Source organism: Pseudorasbora parva, chromosome 15 (assembly GCF_024679245.1).
Source record: "Pseudorasbora parva isolate DD20220531a chromosome 15, ASM2467924v1, whole genome shotgun sequence".
Classification (NCBI taxonomy): Eukaryota; Metazoa; Chordata; class Actinopteri; order Cypriniformes; family Gobionidae; genus Pseudorasbora; species Pseudorasbora parva.
Window position 1 is genome coordinate 20,388,608 of NC_090186.1, and position 18,946 is coordinate 20,407,553.

General features: G+C 38.1%; 1 protein-coding gene across 6 annotated transcripts in view; it reads right to left on the reverse strand.

Moving 5' to 3' along the window:
- Nucleotides 1–18,946, reverse strand: part of arid1b (AT-rich interactive domain 1B) — a 108,555-nt gene that overhangs the window by 74,606 nt on the left and 15,003 nt on the right. For 4 of the 6 annotated variants that reach the window (XM_067417328.1, XM_067417330.1, XM_067417326.1 and 1 more), the window contains exon 3: nt 9,628–9,768. In XM_067417328.1, coding sequence (XP_067273429.1) covers nt 9,628–9,768 — 141 coding nt within the window. The remainder of the gene's footprint in view (nt 1–9,627; nt 9,769–18,946) is intronic. The other 2 variants (XM_067417327.1, XM_067417331.1) reach the window with 1 other exon arrangement.

An 18,946-nucleotide genomic window follows, 5' to 3' on the forward strand; every position in this document is an offset into this window, starting at 1 on the left:
AACAATAAAATTAACCCATAATATCAGTCAGCCAATAATGATGCAATCAAATCCCATATTGGTCTACCAGTAGTTGTGAATGCTGTTTTATGTTGTCTTTAACACACACACACACACATACACACACACATTTGTCCTTAAACCAACTGGACTTTTAAGAAAGGGTATGGTCAACAGATGCTCTTAGAGTCAGCTAGACGTACCTTTCTTGGCCAGCAAACGGTGCTAATTGATGATATAAGCCAAACAGAGGAGAACGTCAGGCTAGGGTTCATAAAGAGACCACTCTGTGAAGTTCTAATTAAAGCCAGTGCTTTGATTTAGTGGTTGATTTTAACCAGACCAAGTACGGGGACTCCGGGGATGATGAGGAAAGCTTGTTCACAAGCTAACATTAAACAGTCGTCAGGCGCTTCAGCGATGAACTATCAATGCAGAATATAACACTATGTCCTAATTCACGTACAGCATCATAAGAGTCACGATACTAACAAATATTCAATACCACGGGGAAATACAGCGCCATTCAGATAATTTATCTCATATTTCTTTGATAATTTGTGTCATTTTGTTGTAATAGCTTACATATAGAACAGGAAGGCTTTATTTGAATCATTGATCTAGATTCATAAAAATAAAATTAAAAACTACCAAAAAAAAGCAAGTAAACAGTCCATAAACAATAGTACAAATAAATAAATTAGAACAAAGAGACAACTTAAATGCACACGGCTTTAAGTTTTTCAGGTGGGTCTAACAGAAATATATAGGTAAGAAATATTAGAGAAATTAAACGAATTAAAATGCTAAATAGCACTGGATAGTTTTCATTGTAAAAAATGTTTTTATACAGATTAATACTTACAATTAGTTACAAAAGTTATCCAGTCAAGAGGAGCAAATGATTTTCTTTTTGTCTTTTGTTCTTTGATTAGCATGACAGACAGCAGCAAGTCTATTAGGCTACTGTCACTTTAAGAGCTAATGCACAGATCCAATATACTATTACATAACACATATCTCTCTAAACTATTTACATTCCAAAACTGACTGCGTTTAACAGAATATTCTGCAAGAAGAATATGTCATCATTTTGTATGTATTTGAGCAAGTTTAAGTCAATTTGGTACTTGCAGGCTGTTTGAGACGTGTTTATGTGTTTAGTGTTTAAGTTAACTTAGTGCTCCTTCACATCAAAACTAAACTAAGTTCTAACTACACACAACTGGTACGACTGGCTCCAAACACCTATGGGTGCGCAGCAGCAAAGTTGCATTTTCTTCCTCTACGTCCTTGAAACACACCCCCCCCCCCCTCCCCTTTGGCATAAGGTCCAGGATGGAAGCAACCTAATACTGTTGTCCCCCAATACTGAAAGAGATTGTAACAATTCTATTGTGATCCCACTGTTTTTAAATGTATAAACCTATAAAAGTCAAGTAAAAAAGTCAAGTACTTAATTTCAACAAAATGATTGCATTATTTCACTGCATTACATCCAAATACTCTAAATGTGTGATCACATTTAGCACCAATTGAGGAAAATTTTGCAGATGAAAATCACATCAATGGAAATCAGTGCAATGTAAACATTTGCCTGACGCACTTCCAGGGGCAAATGAGCTTTCCTATGCAAATTTTGTTTCAAGTACAGTACCCACCAATAGCAAGTAAGGCAGTAGTGTTTGTTTGTTTGCTAGCAGAATAGCTTGGGATGTTTGTTATTCATTAAATCGTCACTACTCCCGTATTTCATTCATTGAATTTCGTCAAGCCCAGTTCCGCTTTCTTTCACCTGTGAAATTTCGATAAGCAACAGTAAATGTGACCATAGCTTTAAAAGAATGTACTTTTCCATCATCAGTGAATAACAGCTTTAGTGCGTAATATTAGTATGCAAATTGGGACAGTTACATTATTTTCATTTTGAAGTTCAAAGTTCTGCCTGAAGAAAAAGACCTGAAAATACAGCGGCTCAAAATATCTGAGACCACAAGTGAAAATGCTTCTGTCTTCCATTATTTTCACCTAAAAAACTAAAACAAATCCATTACAAATAATTTTTTTCAGCATGAAAAAGTGAATAGTTGTCCCCTTTTTGCTTCAATAACAGCAGCACTCGAGCTGCATGAACATGGAGTTCACATGATCAGTGTCACAAATTGTCTTATTTGATAAACGCAGAATAGTATACTTTTTATTATTTATATCTTTTCTTTGTTTAAAGTGAAGTTCTAAAACTTCCTCAATGTGCTCTCAGACACTTAAGAGGCCACTGTATCTCCCACTTGCTGCAGTGTTTCTCCTCCCCACAATCTCTCCTGTCAGAGACAACTCGAAGCAATGGCACAGAGGAAGAAAATGAAACCGTTTTTCTCAATCAGCCTCAGTGTCATATAAGAGAAAATGAAAATAATGCCTTTAAGGTCCAGGGAATAAACAGAGAGTGTGATAGCAATATGAGGCGCACAGCAATGCTGTCCTCACTGATATTACACACACACCCATGAGACATCCACTCAAGGCCAGTTTCTTATTACCGCTTTCTCCAAACTATTTGAGTGTGTGTGTGTGTGTGTGTGTGTGTGTGTGTGTGTGTGTGTGTGTGTGTGTGTGTGTGTGTGTGTGTGTGTGTTGCAGCCTGTTAAGAATAAGCTGTGTATAAAAGAAAAAAAAGACAAGAGTGTTTCTCTAGAGACTCAATTGTGTGAAAGAGAGAGAGTAAAGGGGGTGGAGTTAATTGTTATATTGTGCAGACTTGGGGAAAATATAAACTGCATTGAAAAAATTTCATTACTATAATGCAGAAAAATCTCATTCTCAAAATGTTAAAATAATAATAATCGTATTATGCTTATTATTACTCTTATTAAGGATTCTTATCGTAAACTAAAACTAAAACATTTCTGCTAATTGAAATTAAGCTGAAATTAAATAAAATATAAATATTTATTGAAATGTTCCCTTAAAGGCCCACTGAAGTGCTTTGGAACGCGGAGCATTATTCAATGTGTTGACTTCATTTCCCCTGAAACGGCTCCAGCTGTTAGCAGCTCCTCCCCTTTTTTGAAACAGCCAATAGTGTTTCGTTAATATACAGTTAGACTAGAGCGGACCTTTCTGTTTGGTAAAGCCAGTTTCCTCTTACCGTTTACCATCATAATCTCCTCCATATCGCTTTGAAATGCAGCATTCTGTACAGAATTAAAATTAGTCGATATGTTTGTTGTCAGCGCGGACTCGCGCATATGATCCGCGCTGCGCTCTCGTGTCTGTAGTCTAAATTTAGACCAGAGCCGTTGGTGTGTGTGCGCTGCTGCGGTGCGTGAAACTAAAGTGAAAACAGACTTTATTCGCCTCAAATGAAAGCATATGTACACTGAAGCGTTTCCTATCTCATATATAGTGTTCTATGTGCCTTTCACCATGTAGAAATTAGTAAATGTGTTAACAACTGACCGATTTCAGCCACAGCTTCAGCAGTGTAGGGGCGGGCTTTAGATTCTAGAGGAATGATCTAACCACTTTCCTCCAAATTTGTTTAAACTTTCTTTATATGGCAATACATAATTAAAATGGAAGTACTCTGAAAAAGAGAGTATAAAAATCAAGTGACTCTAGACTTTTTAATCTGCAATAAACACCGCTCATTATTTTCGTTCGGGACGAAACAAATGATTGGCTTGGGCGACTGTCCCTATCTCTCGCTACCATGGCAACCACTGCTTTCGCCAAAGATTCTGCCCACACATGCGAGCACCCCTAGGAAGAGCAAAAGCATTCAAAATGCACGGTGCCGGGTTTTGCAGTCAGCGAAGGCAAACAAAGCAAAAAAAAGGAAGACAGTAGGCCGACATGTAAAGGCAATGCACAAAAAGTCTTTGGATAAACAAAGAAATCAAACGCAAGTAAATATGGGCGTGGTTTTCCAACGATGTCGAGAACTGAGGGAACTCAAGAGGCTGAAAAACGACTCACTACCTGCTGCATTTCTGCTGGACAGGTAATCTTTCATTTTTATTATACATTTTTTCAGTTTATGTTTTCATGAAGCATGTATCACTAGCACATTTAGCTGCCTAATATAGCATAACATTACATAACATTACTTAGCATAAAGTTACAATATTACACACTTAGCCATTAGTAGAGATGATAAATACTCAATATGTTTAGCTCAAGTTGATCGCTTTCGTGTTGAATTTCGCAAAATATAACAAAATGCATGTGTAAAAGCTAGTACATCGCATCCAGGAACTTTTCTTTAGAACTAAGTTAGCTTTAGCTACTACTAATCAACAATGCTTTCATCATGGAAACTCTTACATACAAAACACAGCATATGTTATGAATATTACACGAAATTCATCTTCATCACGGTATAACTGATGTTATTGGAAAAAAAATTATCAATGCTATCCGTTTTTAGCTTTGCCTTATAAATATAACTAGCTCATTACCGAATTACACAAAAATATATTTTAAACTTTACCAATATCTGTTGGTAAAGTTTGATAGCTTGATAGTGAGTACTAAAAGACATCTTATTTGTTTATATTCATACTGATAAATTTAGATGTTTTATTACATGTGATTCTGACATGTCACTACCGCTCCTCTCAGGTAAATAATGTGTCTTCCAGCTGAGCGGTTGGTGAGTCGCATTCACGGATTTTGGAGGCGTGGCTTTGGAAAGAGCCCAGAAAGGAGAAGGTTGAGTGAATGGAAATAATGAGCTGTCTTTAAAACAGTCGTGAGAGCTTTACAGACACTCAAATGTTATACTTTCTTTTTTAGAGTACTTACATTCTAATTATGTATTGATATATAAAGAAAGTTTAAACCAATTTGGATGAAAAAAAAAAGTTTTTTAACCAATTCTTACCTACCCTACCTTTAAGGCCTGTTCACACCAAGAGCAATAACTTTAAATGTAACTATAAAGATAACTACGGTAATTATATGATCGTCCACAGATAACTAATTATATTAGCATCCACACCAGTGGATATCGTTCTGTTCATTCTGAGCATGTGCTTGTCTGCCGCTTTAAATGCTCAGGTTTGTTACAACAGGATGGATTCTGATTGGCTGTCAATGTTTTTATCAGTCATCACCTGAAAAAAAAATTATTCTAAAGGTGATTCCAACAATATCGTTTCTCTTCACCGTTATCGTTACAGCTGTGGTGAGAACTCTGCTATTTAATAATACTGAGAATTTTTTTTACAACCTTATCTTTATCATTATCTTTATAGTTATCGTCCTTGGTGTGAATGGGCCTTTAGGAATAAACTAAAATAAGGAAAATCGGTTAGGCATACGACAAAAACTAATATCGTATTGGTTGCAGAGTTTTTTTTTTGCAGGTGTTTTGCAACAACATCAACAAAAACATTACTTATGCTCGCCACAATGTAGGGTTGTCACGGTAACAAAACTCCCAGTAGTCTGTACCAATACCTATTTTTGTATGGTTCTAGGAACCAATTTTTGTACAATAGCAAAAACTGCTAGAACTACTTTATTTTATTTTATTTATTAATATTTATTATCAATTAAATGAAATGAGTTTATTATTGTTATAACAATAATTGTAAGTAAATAATACATTTAAAGCGGAGGGTATAATGCTATTCCATGCATACTGAGCCTTTTACAAAGACTTGGATTCCCATACTAAACAGACAAAGTTTCAAAAATTAAGTTGGGTGTTTGACAGGGTATTCTGTCTCAACAATACAGGTTCACAGTCATGCATTGTAACTGCAGACGGTGAGTAAAACTGCTTCAAATGTCTGTCTGTGTGTTGTTGGCTATCGCTGCGTAACTGCACATCAAATAAACAATGTGATCACGTATAGTTAATTTATCACTGGAGCATGCGATGTGCACTTCCCACATATACACCTTTTATAACAGGCAAATAAAAAAAATTACGACGACATAATGAAAGAAGAAATTGGTTATTTTTCACAAGCCGCTAAGCAAATATATACAGTTACAGTACACACCAAATGTCCTTCTGTAGTCATCGTTGCTGCTGCTCTGCTTATATTTCAGCTTCTAGATCTGATTCTGGATCATATATGAATGGCTGAATCTGACTGATAGCCATTGTTTATTTAAGATGTTTTTGTTCATGTTTTCTAAGGATGTCACAGCTGTTACGCTCTCAACGTAATAACTGTGTGTAATACCCCCACTTTAAACAGCATGTAGCCTTTAATGTTTATAAGTATACATTGTTTATAGAAGGTTCCTTCTTGCTATAATCAAAAAGCTGTCTAAATGCACAATGAATGCCGAATGAATTGTATTTACACTTTGTTGGTAATAATGAAAGGATTGTAGGATTCACAGGATTCAAGTGTGCAAAACTCTAATGGGAAAACTGTTTTGAGCAGTGTTGAGTGGATTCAGACTAACTTAAGGCCAAAGTATAGTTCACTATTTTTCACATAAGTGAGGGTCATTACATTACATGAATGATAAAAATTAAACTTTCATATATTTTAGATTCATTGCACACCAACTGAAATATTTCAGGTCTTTTATTGTTTTAATACTGATGATTTTGGCATACAGCTCATGAAAACCCAAAATTCCCATCTCAAAAAATTAGCATATTTCATCCGACCAATAAAAGAAAAGTGTTTTTTAATACAAAAAAAGTCAACCTTCAAATAATTATGGTCAGTTATGCACTCAATACTTGAGTATGAAATGACTGCTTCAATGCGGCGTGGCATGGAGGCAATCAGCCTGTGGCAGTGCTGAGGTGTTATGGAGGCCCAGGATGCTTCGATAGCGGCCTTAAGCTCATTCAGAGTGTTGGGTCTTGCGTCTCTCAACTTTCTCTTCACAATATCCCAGATTCTCTATGGGGTTCAGGTCAGGAGAGTTGGCAGGCCAATTGAGCACAGTAATACCATGGTCCGTAAACCATTTACCAGTGGCTTTCGCACTGTGAGCAGGTGCCAGGTCGTGCTGAAAAACGAAATCTTCATCTCCATAAAGCTTTTCAGCAGATGGAAGCATGAAGTGCTCCAAAATCTCCTGATAGCTAGCTGCATTGACCCTGCCCTTGATAAAACACAGTGGACCAACACCAGCAGCTGACATGGCACCCCAGATCATCACTGACTGTGGGTACTTGACACTGGACTTCAGGCATTTTGGCATTTCCTTCCCCAGTCTTCCTCCAGACTCTGGCACCTTGATTTGCTTTCATCCGAAAAAAGTACTTTGGACCACTGAGCAACAGTCCAGTGTTGCTTCTCTGTAGCCCAAAAGTGGCTTGACCTGGGGAATGCGGCACCTGTAGCCCATTTCCTGCACACACCTGTGCACGGTGGCTCTGGATGTTTCTACTCCAGACTCAGTCCACTGCTTCCGCAGTTCCCCCAAGGTCTGGAATCGGTCCTTCTCCACAATCTTCCTCAGGGTCTGGTCTTCTCGTTGTGCAGCATTTTTTGCCACACTTTTTCCTTCCCACAGACTTCCCACTGAGGTGCCTTGATACAGCACTCTGGGAACAGCCTATTCGTTCAGAAAAAATTTTCTGTGTCTTACCCTCTCGCTTGAGGGTGTCAATGATGGCCTTCTGGACAGCGGTCAGGTCGGTAGTCTTATCCATGATTGCAGTTTTGAGTAATGAACCAGGCTAGGAGTTTTTAAAAGCCTCAGGAATATTTTGCAGGTGTTTAGAGTTAATTAGTTGATTCAGATGATTAGGTTAATAGCTCGCTTAGAGAACCTTTTCATGATATGCTAATTTTTTGAGATAGGAATTTTGGGTTTTCATGAGCTGTATGCCAAATCATCAGTATTAAAACAATAAAAGACCTGAATATTACCGTTAGTGTGCAATGAATCTAAAATATATGAAAGTTTAATTTTTATCATTACATTATGGAAAATAATGAACTTTTATCACATATGCTAATTTTTTTAAGAAGGACCTGTATCTGTGATTGACTACAATGATCAACGCTTCAAAAACATGTTGTAAATAGAAACCTTTTGAGGCACTTCCCAGTGCGCTTACACAGATACACACGTAACATTTTAAAAGAAGCCGTCGATCAGCAGGTACCTGTACTCGGTACTACTGAAAGGCTGGCATAGTCACATCGTTAAAGGGGGGGGTGAAATGCTGTTTCATGCATACTGAGCTTTTTACACTGTTAAAGACTTGGATTCCCATCCTAAACATGGACAAAGTTTCAAAAACTAATGTTGGACGTTTGATGGAGTATTTCTGTGTCAAAAATACTCCTTCCGGTTTCTCACAAGTTTCGGAGAGTTTTTTTTCGAGTATGGGTCGGCTTGACTGGTCGGAATGTCCTTGTATGGGCCATATGGGCTCTTCTCCCGGTAGGGTGCGCGCAGGCATGACTAGAGCGAGAGAGGAAATGCACGCCCATAAACGCTGCTATCAAGGTGCTGATCCACAGTTCTGTCGCGCCGCGCTCCACTTTATTCCTGTGGGTGACGTCAAGCGACTTTAACACGCCCGCATTGAATGCAGAAATGACGGGAAGTGTCACAACATCACGCTTCAGTCGTGTCGCAAAAGTGGATCTCCACGGTCACTGCTGTCACAGGACTTAACGAAACCACAATGTTACCAAAGAAGTGTTTTTGGCGGAGCGGTCCCAACAATAAAGGTTCACGGTCCTGCTTTGGAAGCAGGAGGTGAGTAAAACTGCTTCAAATGCCTATGTTGTTGGCTATTGTCACGTAAGTAAACATCAGTAAACAACACGATCATGTACATTACTAATTTATCAATGGAGCATGCGATCTATGGTGCGTGTTTAAATACATTTGTTTAGGTGTCAGTTTGTTTATAGCAAAACCACCCCAAACATAAACCTAGGGGACGTTCTTACAAAGCATGCTTCTTCATTCAAATGCGCTACTCCATTGTTGTTCTATGTATAACGTTACACAAGTCTGACGTGCAAAACCGTTTTGCTTGCTACTGCTAAGGTTTAGTCACATACAATAGTCCATAAACCAAATCATGGCGTCATAAACCACGAGTAAACACACACAAATGTTGACAGGCCACTACAGTACATTCCACAGAGACGGACGTCCTGCTGTTGCTGCTTCTCCTGTTCAATTTATTTCAGCCTCCGGATCTGATTCTGGATCATATATGTATTAGTTGAATCTGATTGATAGCCATGGTTTATTTAGGGTAACGTTTTCTTTTCCACACTTGAGGATGTCGCAGCTTTTAGACGCTCTCATGCAATAGCTGGGCGCACTCGTGATACTTTAGCTCCGCTCACACGATACGCCTCCATCCACTCGTTTTTTTCCGGAAAGACTCTGTACAGCCTATCTTTCTTTTATAAATATAATAAAACTAAAGACTTTTCAGAGATATGAAGGATGCAATACTACTCTATAGGTACTCAAGATTGGCATGAGATTGACTGCAACTCAGTGTTTCACCCCCCCTTTAACATTTCAGTACTGACTTATTTCAGAAGTATCAGTACTTTTGATACCCTATGTGAACTTAATTTCATAAATCCAAAATACAACTTTTGAGTGTCTTCGGAGAGAACAAGGACCCTTTAGTAGCCACTTAGAAGTCTAAATGCTTACCTGTTGTGTTGGAGGGCGCTGCTGCATGTAGGGGGGTTGAGAGGGGGCCGCAGATTGCTGCTGAGGGGGACTGAAATACGGGGGCTGCCCCTGCTGACAGTAGCCGCCCATTCCCTGTGGCCCGTACTGAGCAGGCATCTGCTGAGCGAGATGAGGACAAAAACATGAGAGTCAGCACTCATTTACAGACAAACCATTTTAAAACCTTCTCAAATGCTTCACAAGGCATGTCACGACAGGAAGGACGATTATTATTAATCTTTGAAGCATTTTAAATGGTGATCCACCCCGGAACATTAACTGACTAGTTGACAATGCTAATCCAATCTGAAATTTCTGCATCTGGGCGTGACGTCTCATTTTTAAAGAGTAAAATATTCTCACAGTGTTAGAACAGGTGGTGTTTTGGATTGACAGCAATATTTACTAACAGGTGTGACTCTCAAATTGCCCTATACTACATACAGGACAGGATTGGATTGCATTAAACCTGTATGAACAGTAGGGCTTTTGAATTTTGTGCTTTTTGGTGATACTGAATATCGTTCAATGTCTAAATTGGTGTTTTTTTACCCCCAAAGAAACCAACAATTATGGAACCAAACATTTTCTTCCTGGTGCTTTACTTGATCTTTGCAATCTGGCAACTCTCACACTTTCTCCACACTGCAAAGCAAGTGCAAATAATCTGAAAACACAGACAAACATGTGGAGATGGAGTTTATTGATCTCTATTTTTTTAATAGCCGATTGCGCTAAATCTGCGATCAAATCTTTTTAGTGATGAACTGTACTAAATCCAAATATGGATCTCGACTGTCTTTTTTGTGACTATGGTTGTGGAATAACCGCACTTACACAACCTCTGTGTGGCAATTGAAAGCCTTTTTTGCTTTTGGATACTATTCGTAATTTCACTGGTGGAATTTTAGAGAGAAGTTTCTTGTTTTACCAGTTCATAGTGTAGAGATACATAGCCTATAATAATTCAGGAAACTAAATGATAAAAATAAATTGTGTTCGATCGTGCTTATGGGTGAAAGTGCAATAATTCTGATGAAATGTGTTCTTTTTTTTATTAAAAGTAATTTCATTTCAATAAACAAAAATAATTGCGACTGAAAAGGCATGGGCACAGTTATTTTTACAGCTGACCTTATTACATATGCATAGGAGTTTCCCTTTTAGATGCAAAATTCATGGAAGGAGAGCATTTAAATTAATCAGGCAAATATTTCTTATGTTTAATACAATCAATTATATTATTATATAATTATATATTTCAAAATTTTACTGAACTGTCTAAGTATTGTATTTTTTTATTATTATTATTATTTATTTTTTTAAACATTCTGGCAAGTCCTGCTGCCAGAGATTTGGCCAAACACTCTCTGGATCCAACAGTTGCCATTTTTTCAGCAAAACACTTAACAGGTATTTTGTTTTGCTCTCTGACGACACTATACTGCCATTTTCTGAAATTGTTCAGCCTGAGAAAGGTTGACAGATATAGCATTAGTGACTGACAGCAAATAATATCCCACTAAGTGCACTAACAGACAGCTTGTTGTGATACAGCCCATATAAACCAAAGATGATTTTAAAATTCAGTTTTGAGACCTGGTTGAGAGTAGGGCCACAACAACTAGACGATAAAATAAATAATAATCAATAATAAACAAAATGTATATTTGATTGTTTAATGCACACTGTGCATGATGGATTAAAATTCATTAAAAGGAAAAAGATTATTCCCAATTTTTGGATTTACTCGTGATTAATCGACTGATCAAAGAAATAATCAACAGAATAATCAATTATCAAAATAATCATTTGAGTCACTTAGGTTATAAAATACGGTCAGACTCTTTTAAAATCAAGCGTGGATGAACACCAATCATATTAAAGCACCCCAAACAGGATGGACAACCGTATTCTGCCGCTGTGTGAACGTAGCCAGTGAGGGATGATGGGAGACATCTGAACACAGAGGGTCCCCGTGGGTGTGTTAGTGCTTTAGTAATCCACAACTGTTCCCCCTCCTTTGATTCACGACAAGCTGTTATTGTGACGCTCTTATGTAAGAGCTTTTCAAGGCAACAGCTGCTATTGGCACACTGTCCTCCCATCTGAGCCCCCCGTTACCCGCTCCCTTCATCCGCTGTAATTCTCATTTGTCATTCATACCAAACAGAAAACAAATCCACAAACCATGATGATGTGTTTTTCCTGCTCATCTCTCTAATACATGCAGAAGTATGTCAGCGACGGTACGTGCCCATACACTCACGAGGCTCGGATGGGAATTGAGTTGAGAGCTATGTTCTCTGAGCTTCTTTAATGAGGAAACGTAAGTCAAGCAAGGACAAACCCTAATCTACACTGCAAAAATAATTTTCTCAATCTTTTTTTTTTTGGTCTCGATTTCCATTAGAAAGTAAGACGAAGCCATAGCAATGTGGACAGCAATGCCTCGGGTGATATATATATATATAGATATATATATATATATATATATATATATATATATATATATATATATATATATATATATATATATATATATATATATACACACACAAACACACACACACACACGGGTGCATGTGTGGTGAAAATAAACAACATGCGGCAGAAAACATGGAGGGAAACATGGAGGGCTTTTTAGTACCAACATTTTTGGGCGAAGGGACATGTTTACTTACTGGAGTAGGATTTTTCTCCATCTCTGGTAAGATAGCAATCATGATGATAAGTGTGTTCATTATTAGGAGTGCAAAAGGATCAGAGTTGATCCGTACGGACCAGGCCACGCTGTCCGGCACGCATGTGATTTGTGGATTAACTGCTGAGTTTAACCATCATAGAGTGAAAGTTTATCATTTGGGTTTTGTCTTGCCAATTTACACACTTAAAGGTGCCCTAGAATGAAAAATTTAATTAACCTTGCCATAGTGAAATAATAAGAGTTCAGTACATGGACATCACCTACTGTGAGTCTCAAACATCATTGCCTCCTACTTCTTATGTAAATCTCGTGCATGAAAAACACCACCAAAAAATATGTGATTCTCAACATAAGGCCAACCGTGATGCAAGCGTTGGGGATCATTTATATGCACGCCCCAACATTTGCATCTGTCCAAACATGTGCATTGTCAGGCGGAACTGACGGAGACAAATCATCGGAACTGAAGAGAAACCAGACACTCAAAGATAGCTAAAACGGCAGCTCTAATGGACACAAATGATCATGTTCCAGGCTGTGCAGGGGACGTGAGGACTTTTCAAATGTCAACAGTAATGGTTGCGGTTTATTATAATCAGATACCACAACAATTTCATTCAAAATCGTTCGTTTGTTCGGCCCATTTCAAGCAAGCTTCGCTCAGCGTCTTAAACTGAAGAAAGGGGAAACATTATTCCCGCAAGCAGTAAGTAGTGATTTATCCACTTATTGACTAGCTGTTTAAACAATTTCTGATTAAATTGAAAGTTTCTTAGAGAGACCGTATTGTCTAGATAACGCAAGATGGTAGTACAGTAACAACAGGAAACTCCAAGTACCATACCAAACTAAATAGTGTGTCTAATGACAAAGGTTAATATTATTTTGTATTACAAAATAAAACCGTAGATACGTTGCTTACAGATCGTTCACTCGATCCTTCTAGCAAACGTCACCTTTTCACCCATTTAAGTTAAAACGACAGTAATTTGACAAGGCTATTCATTTTGTAAAAATATAAGTTATATATTTATATTTTTGAGAACTGAAGTAGGTCTATGTTTTTTGCATGCTTGTATTTCAGAGTACTTCCCAGTCACTGCATAGCCTACATTGTGACTAATGTTATATAAACATGCAATATCATTGACGAAAAAAGACAAGTCTAAAATTTAAACTGAATGAGACTAAGCAGAACATCTCAAATGGAGATTGCTGAAATGCAGCTTACTTGTTTATTGGTGTTTTCAGATCATCTGCACGCGAGAGAGAGCTCGCATGCATATGGTTGCCAGATTGGACATGTTTAGGTAAAACACCAGATAGTATACGTGTTCTTTTCACAGAAAAGCTCTGTTTGGGGGATTTAAATGACTGAAATCTGGCAACCGCAAGCACAAACCGCAAGCACGAACGCTCTCTTGCGCAGATGATCTGAAAATAAACCAATAAACCAATAAACAAGTAGGCTGTATTTCAGCAATCTCCATTTGAGATGTTCTGCTTAAAGTTTCATTCAGTCAGTCTGTGTTCTATAAGGACTCACGAGCTGCTTCGCTGAACAACTCAACTGATGTGAGCTGTGAGCTGCTGAAATAAGCAAATCAGAGCAGAGCTTAACATTAATATTCATGACCCTTCCAAACAGGGCAAAAACGGAGCATTACATCCTAGGGACAATTTATAGCACAATATTTTGGTTGTAAATGGACCTGTAAAATTGTATCTGGACAATTTTTGCCCTTAAAGGTTGGGTAAGTGTTATTTCAAAACCGTTTTAGAAAAAGGACTCGGGCCGAGTGGAATAACAAACTTGTAGCCAATCAGCAGATAAGGGGCGTGTCTACTAATGATGGTGAGAAGAGCGCTCGCTCTCGCTCTGTGCACGTCATTATTCAAAACACACGAGTCACACATGACGGACATTAGCCGACAACTAGCCTAATATATTCTGGCTTTTGCTTCACTATGCTCATGTGTCATGTTCGCTTGTTTGTCCATTTGCGATCGTATTGTTGCTCACTTCAGCGATGATAAAGACCCGTTCATTTCCACACCGCATGGGGCATCTAAATCTCCTCACTGTGTGCTTCAAGCATCAGCTCACAAAATGTGTCTGACAAGTAAGATACTAATATATGTGTTTGTTTCCTCTTTTCATGATCTATATAACCCTTATTCGGTCATAATTGTAATATGTCGTTAGCTGGACTGTCGTGCTTGTGTTCTATAGAGTTGTTCATGAGAACTGTTTGTGTTTTGTGATCGCTATAACTCTAATCTTGTCATAATTGTAATATGTCGTAAGCTGGACTGTCGTGCTTGTGTTCTATAGAGTTGTTCATGAGAACGGTTTGTGTTTTGTGATCGCTATAACTCTAATCTTGTCATAATTGTAATATGTTCGTTAGTTGGACTGTCTTGCTCATGTACTATCGAGTTGTTCATGAGAACGGTTTGTGTTTTTGTGATGGAAGGGGTGACTTTTTCATTGAATATTCGACCTGGATTAGTTACACAGATTCTGATTCAGTTGAAATATCAACAACGGTTACCAGAAAGCACTTACCCCACCTTTAATTAAGCCACATACCCTCTATATATATATATATTAGAGAATAATTTAACATATTGTTTCAACTCATTCTAGGGCACCTTTAAATGATGTTATACGTTAGACTGGGTAAACTCAGCCTGATCTGAAGGTGATTTGATTTCGTCCTGCAACTCAGTCTGGAAACCTGTACATTAATTTCTACTGCTTCTGTTACAATTTTGCAGCAACCAATCACAGACTGGCTTTTCCACCTGGCACGCTATTGGTGGGTTTAACACAGTGACGGATAGAGAAGCGATGGGTTGTTGCCTGTTGATCTCGCCTCTTGTGGTCTGACTGGTTGAAGGACTATCCAATTGCATACAGAGTAATTTGAATTATGCTCCTCAATCACCTGACACCTCAACCTCTTGTGCTGTAGAAAATACAGAGCAGACTCCCCAAACTAATGTTTAATTTTAAATTGAGCATAGTCTGGTGATAGCCAGACAAGTTATACGTGGAAGAAGAGGTGAAAATTGTGAGAGGCTGCTCAATCCAGAGCAAATGGGTGGAGCTTACATGTAGCTTCTCCCCACTAGAGCTCCAGAGAGGAGGAGTTGAATGTCATTTGACTCTGCAGTGAGTTGTGGTCATATTTTGTTTTTTACTAAATTCCTGAGAGAAACTTAATCGAGGATGCTTACCCTGTCTGCAGAACATGCAAAACGACAGTCGCTGCAATAAGGGGAAACATTTCAAATCTGCCGCGTTGTCTTCATGACCATCATTACCCATTGTAGTATAGCAAATGCAAGGCATGATAACTTTGACCTCAATACCAAAACTACGTCTAGGAAATAATTGGACACAAAATGTTTTTTTTTTAGTTGAAATATTTTATCTCACTCACACGAAATTAACATGAAGCTTCCGCAGAGAAAAGCTTGCAGCAAGCGTCTTTGAGGCAAAGATGAACAAACAAGTTCAGACAAGACTATTAAGGGTGACATTTAAGGGATAATAGCGTATAATCATCGTCCACTTATTACACAGATTTTTATTTTTTACACATAAATAATTACAGGGACATATTGAATTGAGAATAATGTTTTACATCTGACCTGTTCATAAATTGTACAGCGTACATAATCATCCAGACCAGATGATCACAACATTATAGTAGTATTAATAGTAAAGTAAAACGGAGACACAAGATGGCAAGATGCATTTGAATGAAACGGGAGAGCGTGTCCGTTGTGATGCAAGGAAGTACGCTGAGTGTTAAGGGGGTCGCACACCGGACGCGGATCTCGGCGGCGCGCCACGCAGCGTCTCAGGTATCGCACACCGGACACGCACATTTTAAAAGGCTACGTTTATTATACATTTCCCCAAAATATGTTTAGACTTTATTCAAGCTGTTGAACTCAGAATGTAAAACAAATGTGTCTTGTAGCAAAGGTTGAAATCAGTATACCTTAACGATAATATACTTTTAATATAAAGCCTTGAAATGGCGCTCTGTGGCGCGGCAGGATTCAACTTCCTGAGTCGCCGCGGACAGGCGCCGAATGCCGCCACCGGTGTGCGTACACTCATTGAAAACAATGTGTTTGAATTTTAAAGACGTGGCGCGTCGCCGAGCGCCGCCGAGCTCCGCGTCCGGTGTGCGACCCCCTTTACAATTCCTTGCTATTGACAATGGTCCTTAAAAGGAAGGAAGTGCCACAATAGAATCTTGAATCTTGAATAGAATGTGCATAGAGTTGCTTGTTTTATTTGTTGTTTGTTGATTTTCAAAATATAAAACTTCATCAGTTCTTTTTGAACACTTTAATCTCATTTGAACAAAAGATAATGGAGATAATTTTGGTCACTATAATTGTGATTTGAAATTTTTATACTGTCCCATCCCTAGTAACTGAAGAGATCATTCACCCAAAAATTTAAATTCTGTCATTAATTACTCACCCTCAGACCTTTGTTCATCTTCAGAACACAATTAAGGTATTTTACGGAAATCCGATCTCTCTGACCCCTCCATAGACAGCTATTTAATAACACTTTCAAGGCCCAGAAAGTTCGTAAAGAGTAAAGACATTGTTAAAATAGTTCATGTGACTCCAGTGGTTCACCTTAATTTTATGAAGTGACGAGAAAAGTTTTTGTGCGCAAAAACAAAAAAATAATTTTATTCAACAATTTCGTTCTAGCCTGTGTCAGTCTCCTACACAGTTTTCATTCTAAACAGTGCAGGGCTTTCGAGTTCTTCAGAGATGCACAGTATTTACAATGTAAACTGCATAGAAGACTGACACAGGCTAGAAAGAAATTGTTGAATAAAGTAATTATTATTTTTTTTGTGCATTGTAATCACTGCACATAAATATTTAGACACCTTTCTTTAGGATTTGTAACCATCTGTGTCATATGAGGGAAATGTCAAAGGATAACTGCCGTGCATTTCCAGTCTTTCCATCACTGAAATCACAGGATTTAACCGGACAGAGCGGAATTGCTCCAAAATCCCACAAAGAGATTGTGTCTAATCACAAACAGCACATTTAATCCCCTTCTCTGGACATGTACTGTGCTTGTCAAAAACGTGGACAGCAGGGCAGGTGAGTAGCGGTCAGATGGTCAGAGGCAGTGCCTCGTGGGGGAAGATGGCTTCTGCTGATTGTGTTGTGATAGGACCTGTCCTCCTACAGAACCTTCAAAACGGCTGTCAGGACCTGTAGCCCCCTGCCACGCACCTGCACCTCATCCACCTGAGCTCAAACACGCTCATTAAACACACCTTACACCCTCATCACACTCTGCAATGTGACAAAAAAGCAAACAGAGTTCAAATGGGGGGGGGGGGGTGATATGACTTGTGGTGTGTCATTAAACATCAGAGACAATCTTAATACTCATTGGCTGCCGTCAATTGGTGATGCAAAGGAGCGAAAATGTGTTCTTTACCAAAAGAAACAACTGTAGGGCTGAAGTAGAATAAAAGGTCTGGAGGCAGAAAGACAAAAATATGCACGGTAGAAAACGATGACAGAAAAAATACAGAGTAATGAAGCCCAAAGCTTCTTTTCTGTTGGATAGTTAACAGAATTAATTATTGAGTAGACTGCTCTTTAAAAATCACTATTATCAGTATATTTTACATGAAAATCAGAGCTGGCATTTTAGTGTCTAACACCAATGTGGTTTCCGTATTTGAAGTACACAAAGAGCAGCGATGTTAAGGCTAGCTAACGATAAATGCACTTTTAAGCAAAGACTTTAGATAAACAGTGAACTCGGATTACTATAATTGGGAGAAAATGCAATGCGCATTATGGCAGAATAAGTCCCATCTTCTAAATAAGAGACAATTGCCATTGGGTAAATTCATTGTGTCACTGCAGCTGCCATTATAAGCTCCAGTTGCCATAGAAATTTTACATTTACAAAACAAAATGTACGATATAGTTGTTATCAGATTTAATTTCACTGGTGATTTCAAATATGAAATGTGATTGTCAGCTTGGTGAACAGCTTTGGAGAATTTGATGTTTGGCCATTCAAAGAGACAGAAGCTCAACTTGAGAATTGTTTCAAAGATGGCCGCCGAGTGAAATACCTTGCCTCTTAAGTAGTTCACTTCAGAATTAAAATGCTCTTATATTTTACTCTACCCCACATCATCCAAGATGTTCATGTCTATCTTTCTTCAGTCAAAAAGAAATTAAGTATTTAATCCAGGATTTTTTCCATAAAGTGGACTTCAATTAGGTACGTTAGGACTTCAACGGGCTGAAGGTCCAAATTGCAGTTTCAATGAAGCTTCAAAGGGCTCAACACGATCGGAATAAGGGTTTTATCTAGTGAAACAATCTGTCTTTTTATTTTTTTTAAATATTTACTTTTTTACCACAAATGTTTGTCTTGTGCTGTGCCTCATATTACATAATCATGTTGAAAAGGTCACACGTGACATATGCTAAATGTAAATGCAAATGCCAAAGACTAAATGAAACGCCCATCACAAAAAAAAATTAAACAATGATGTTGAA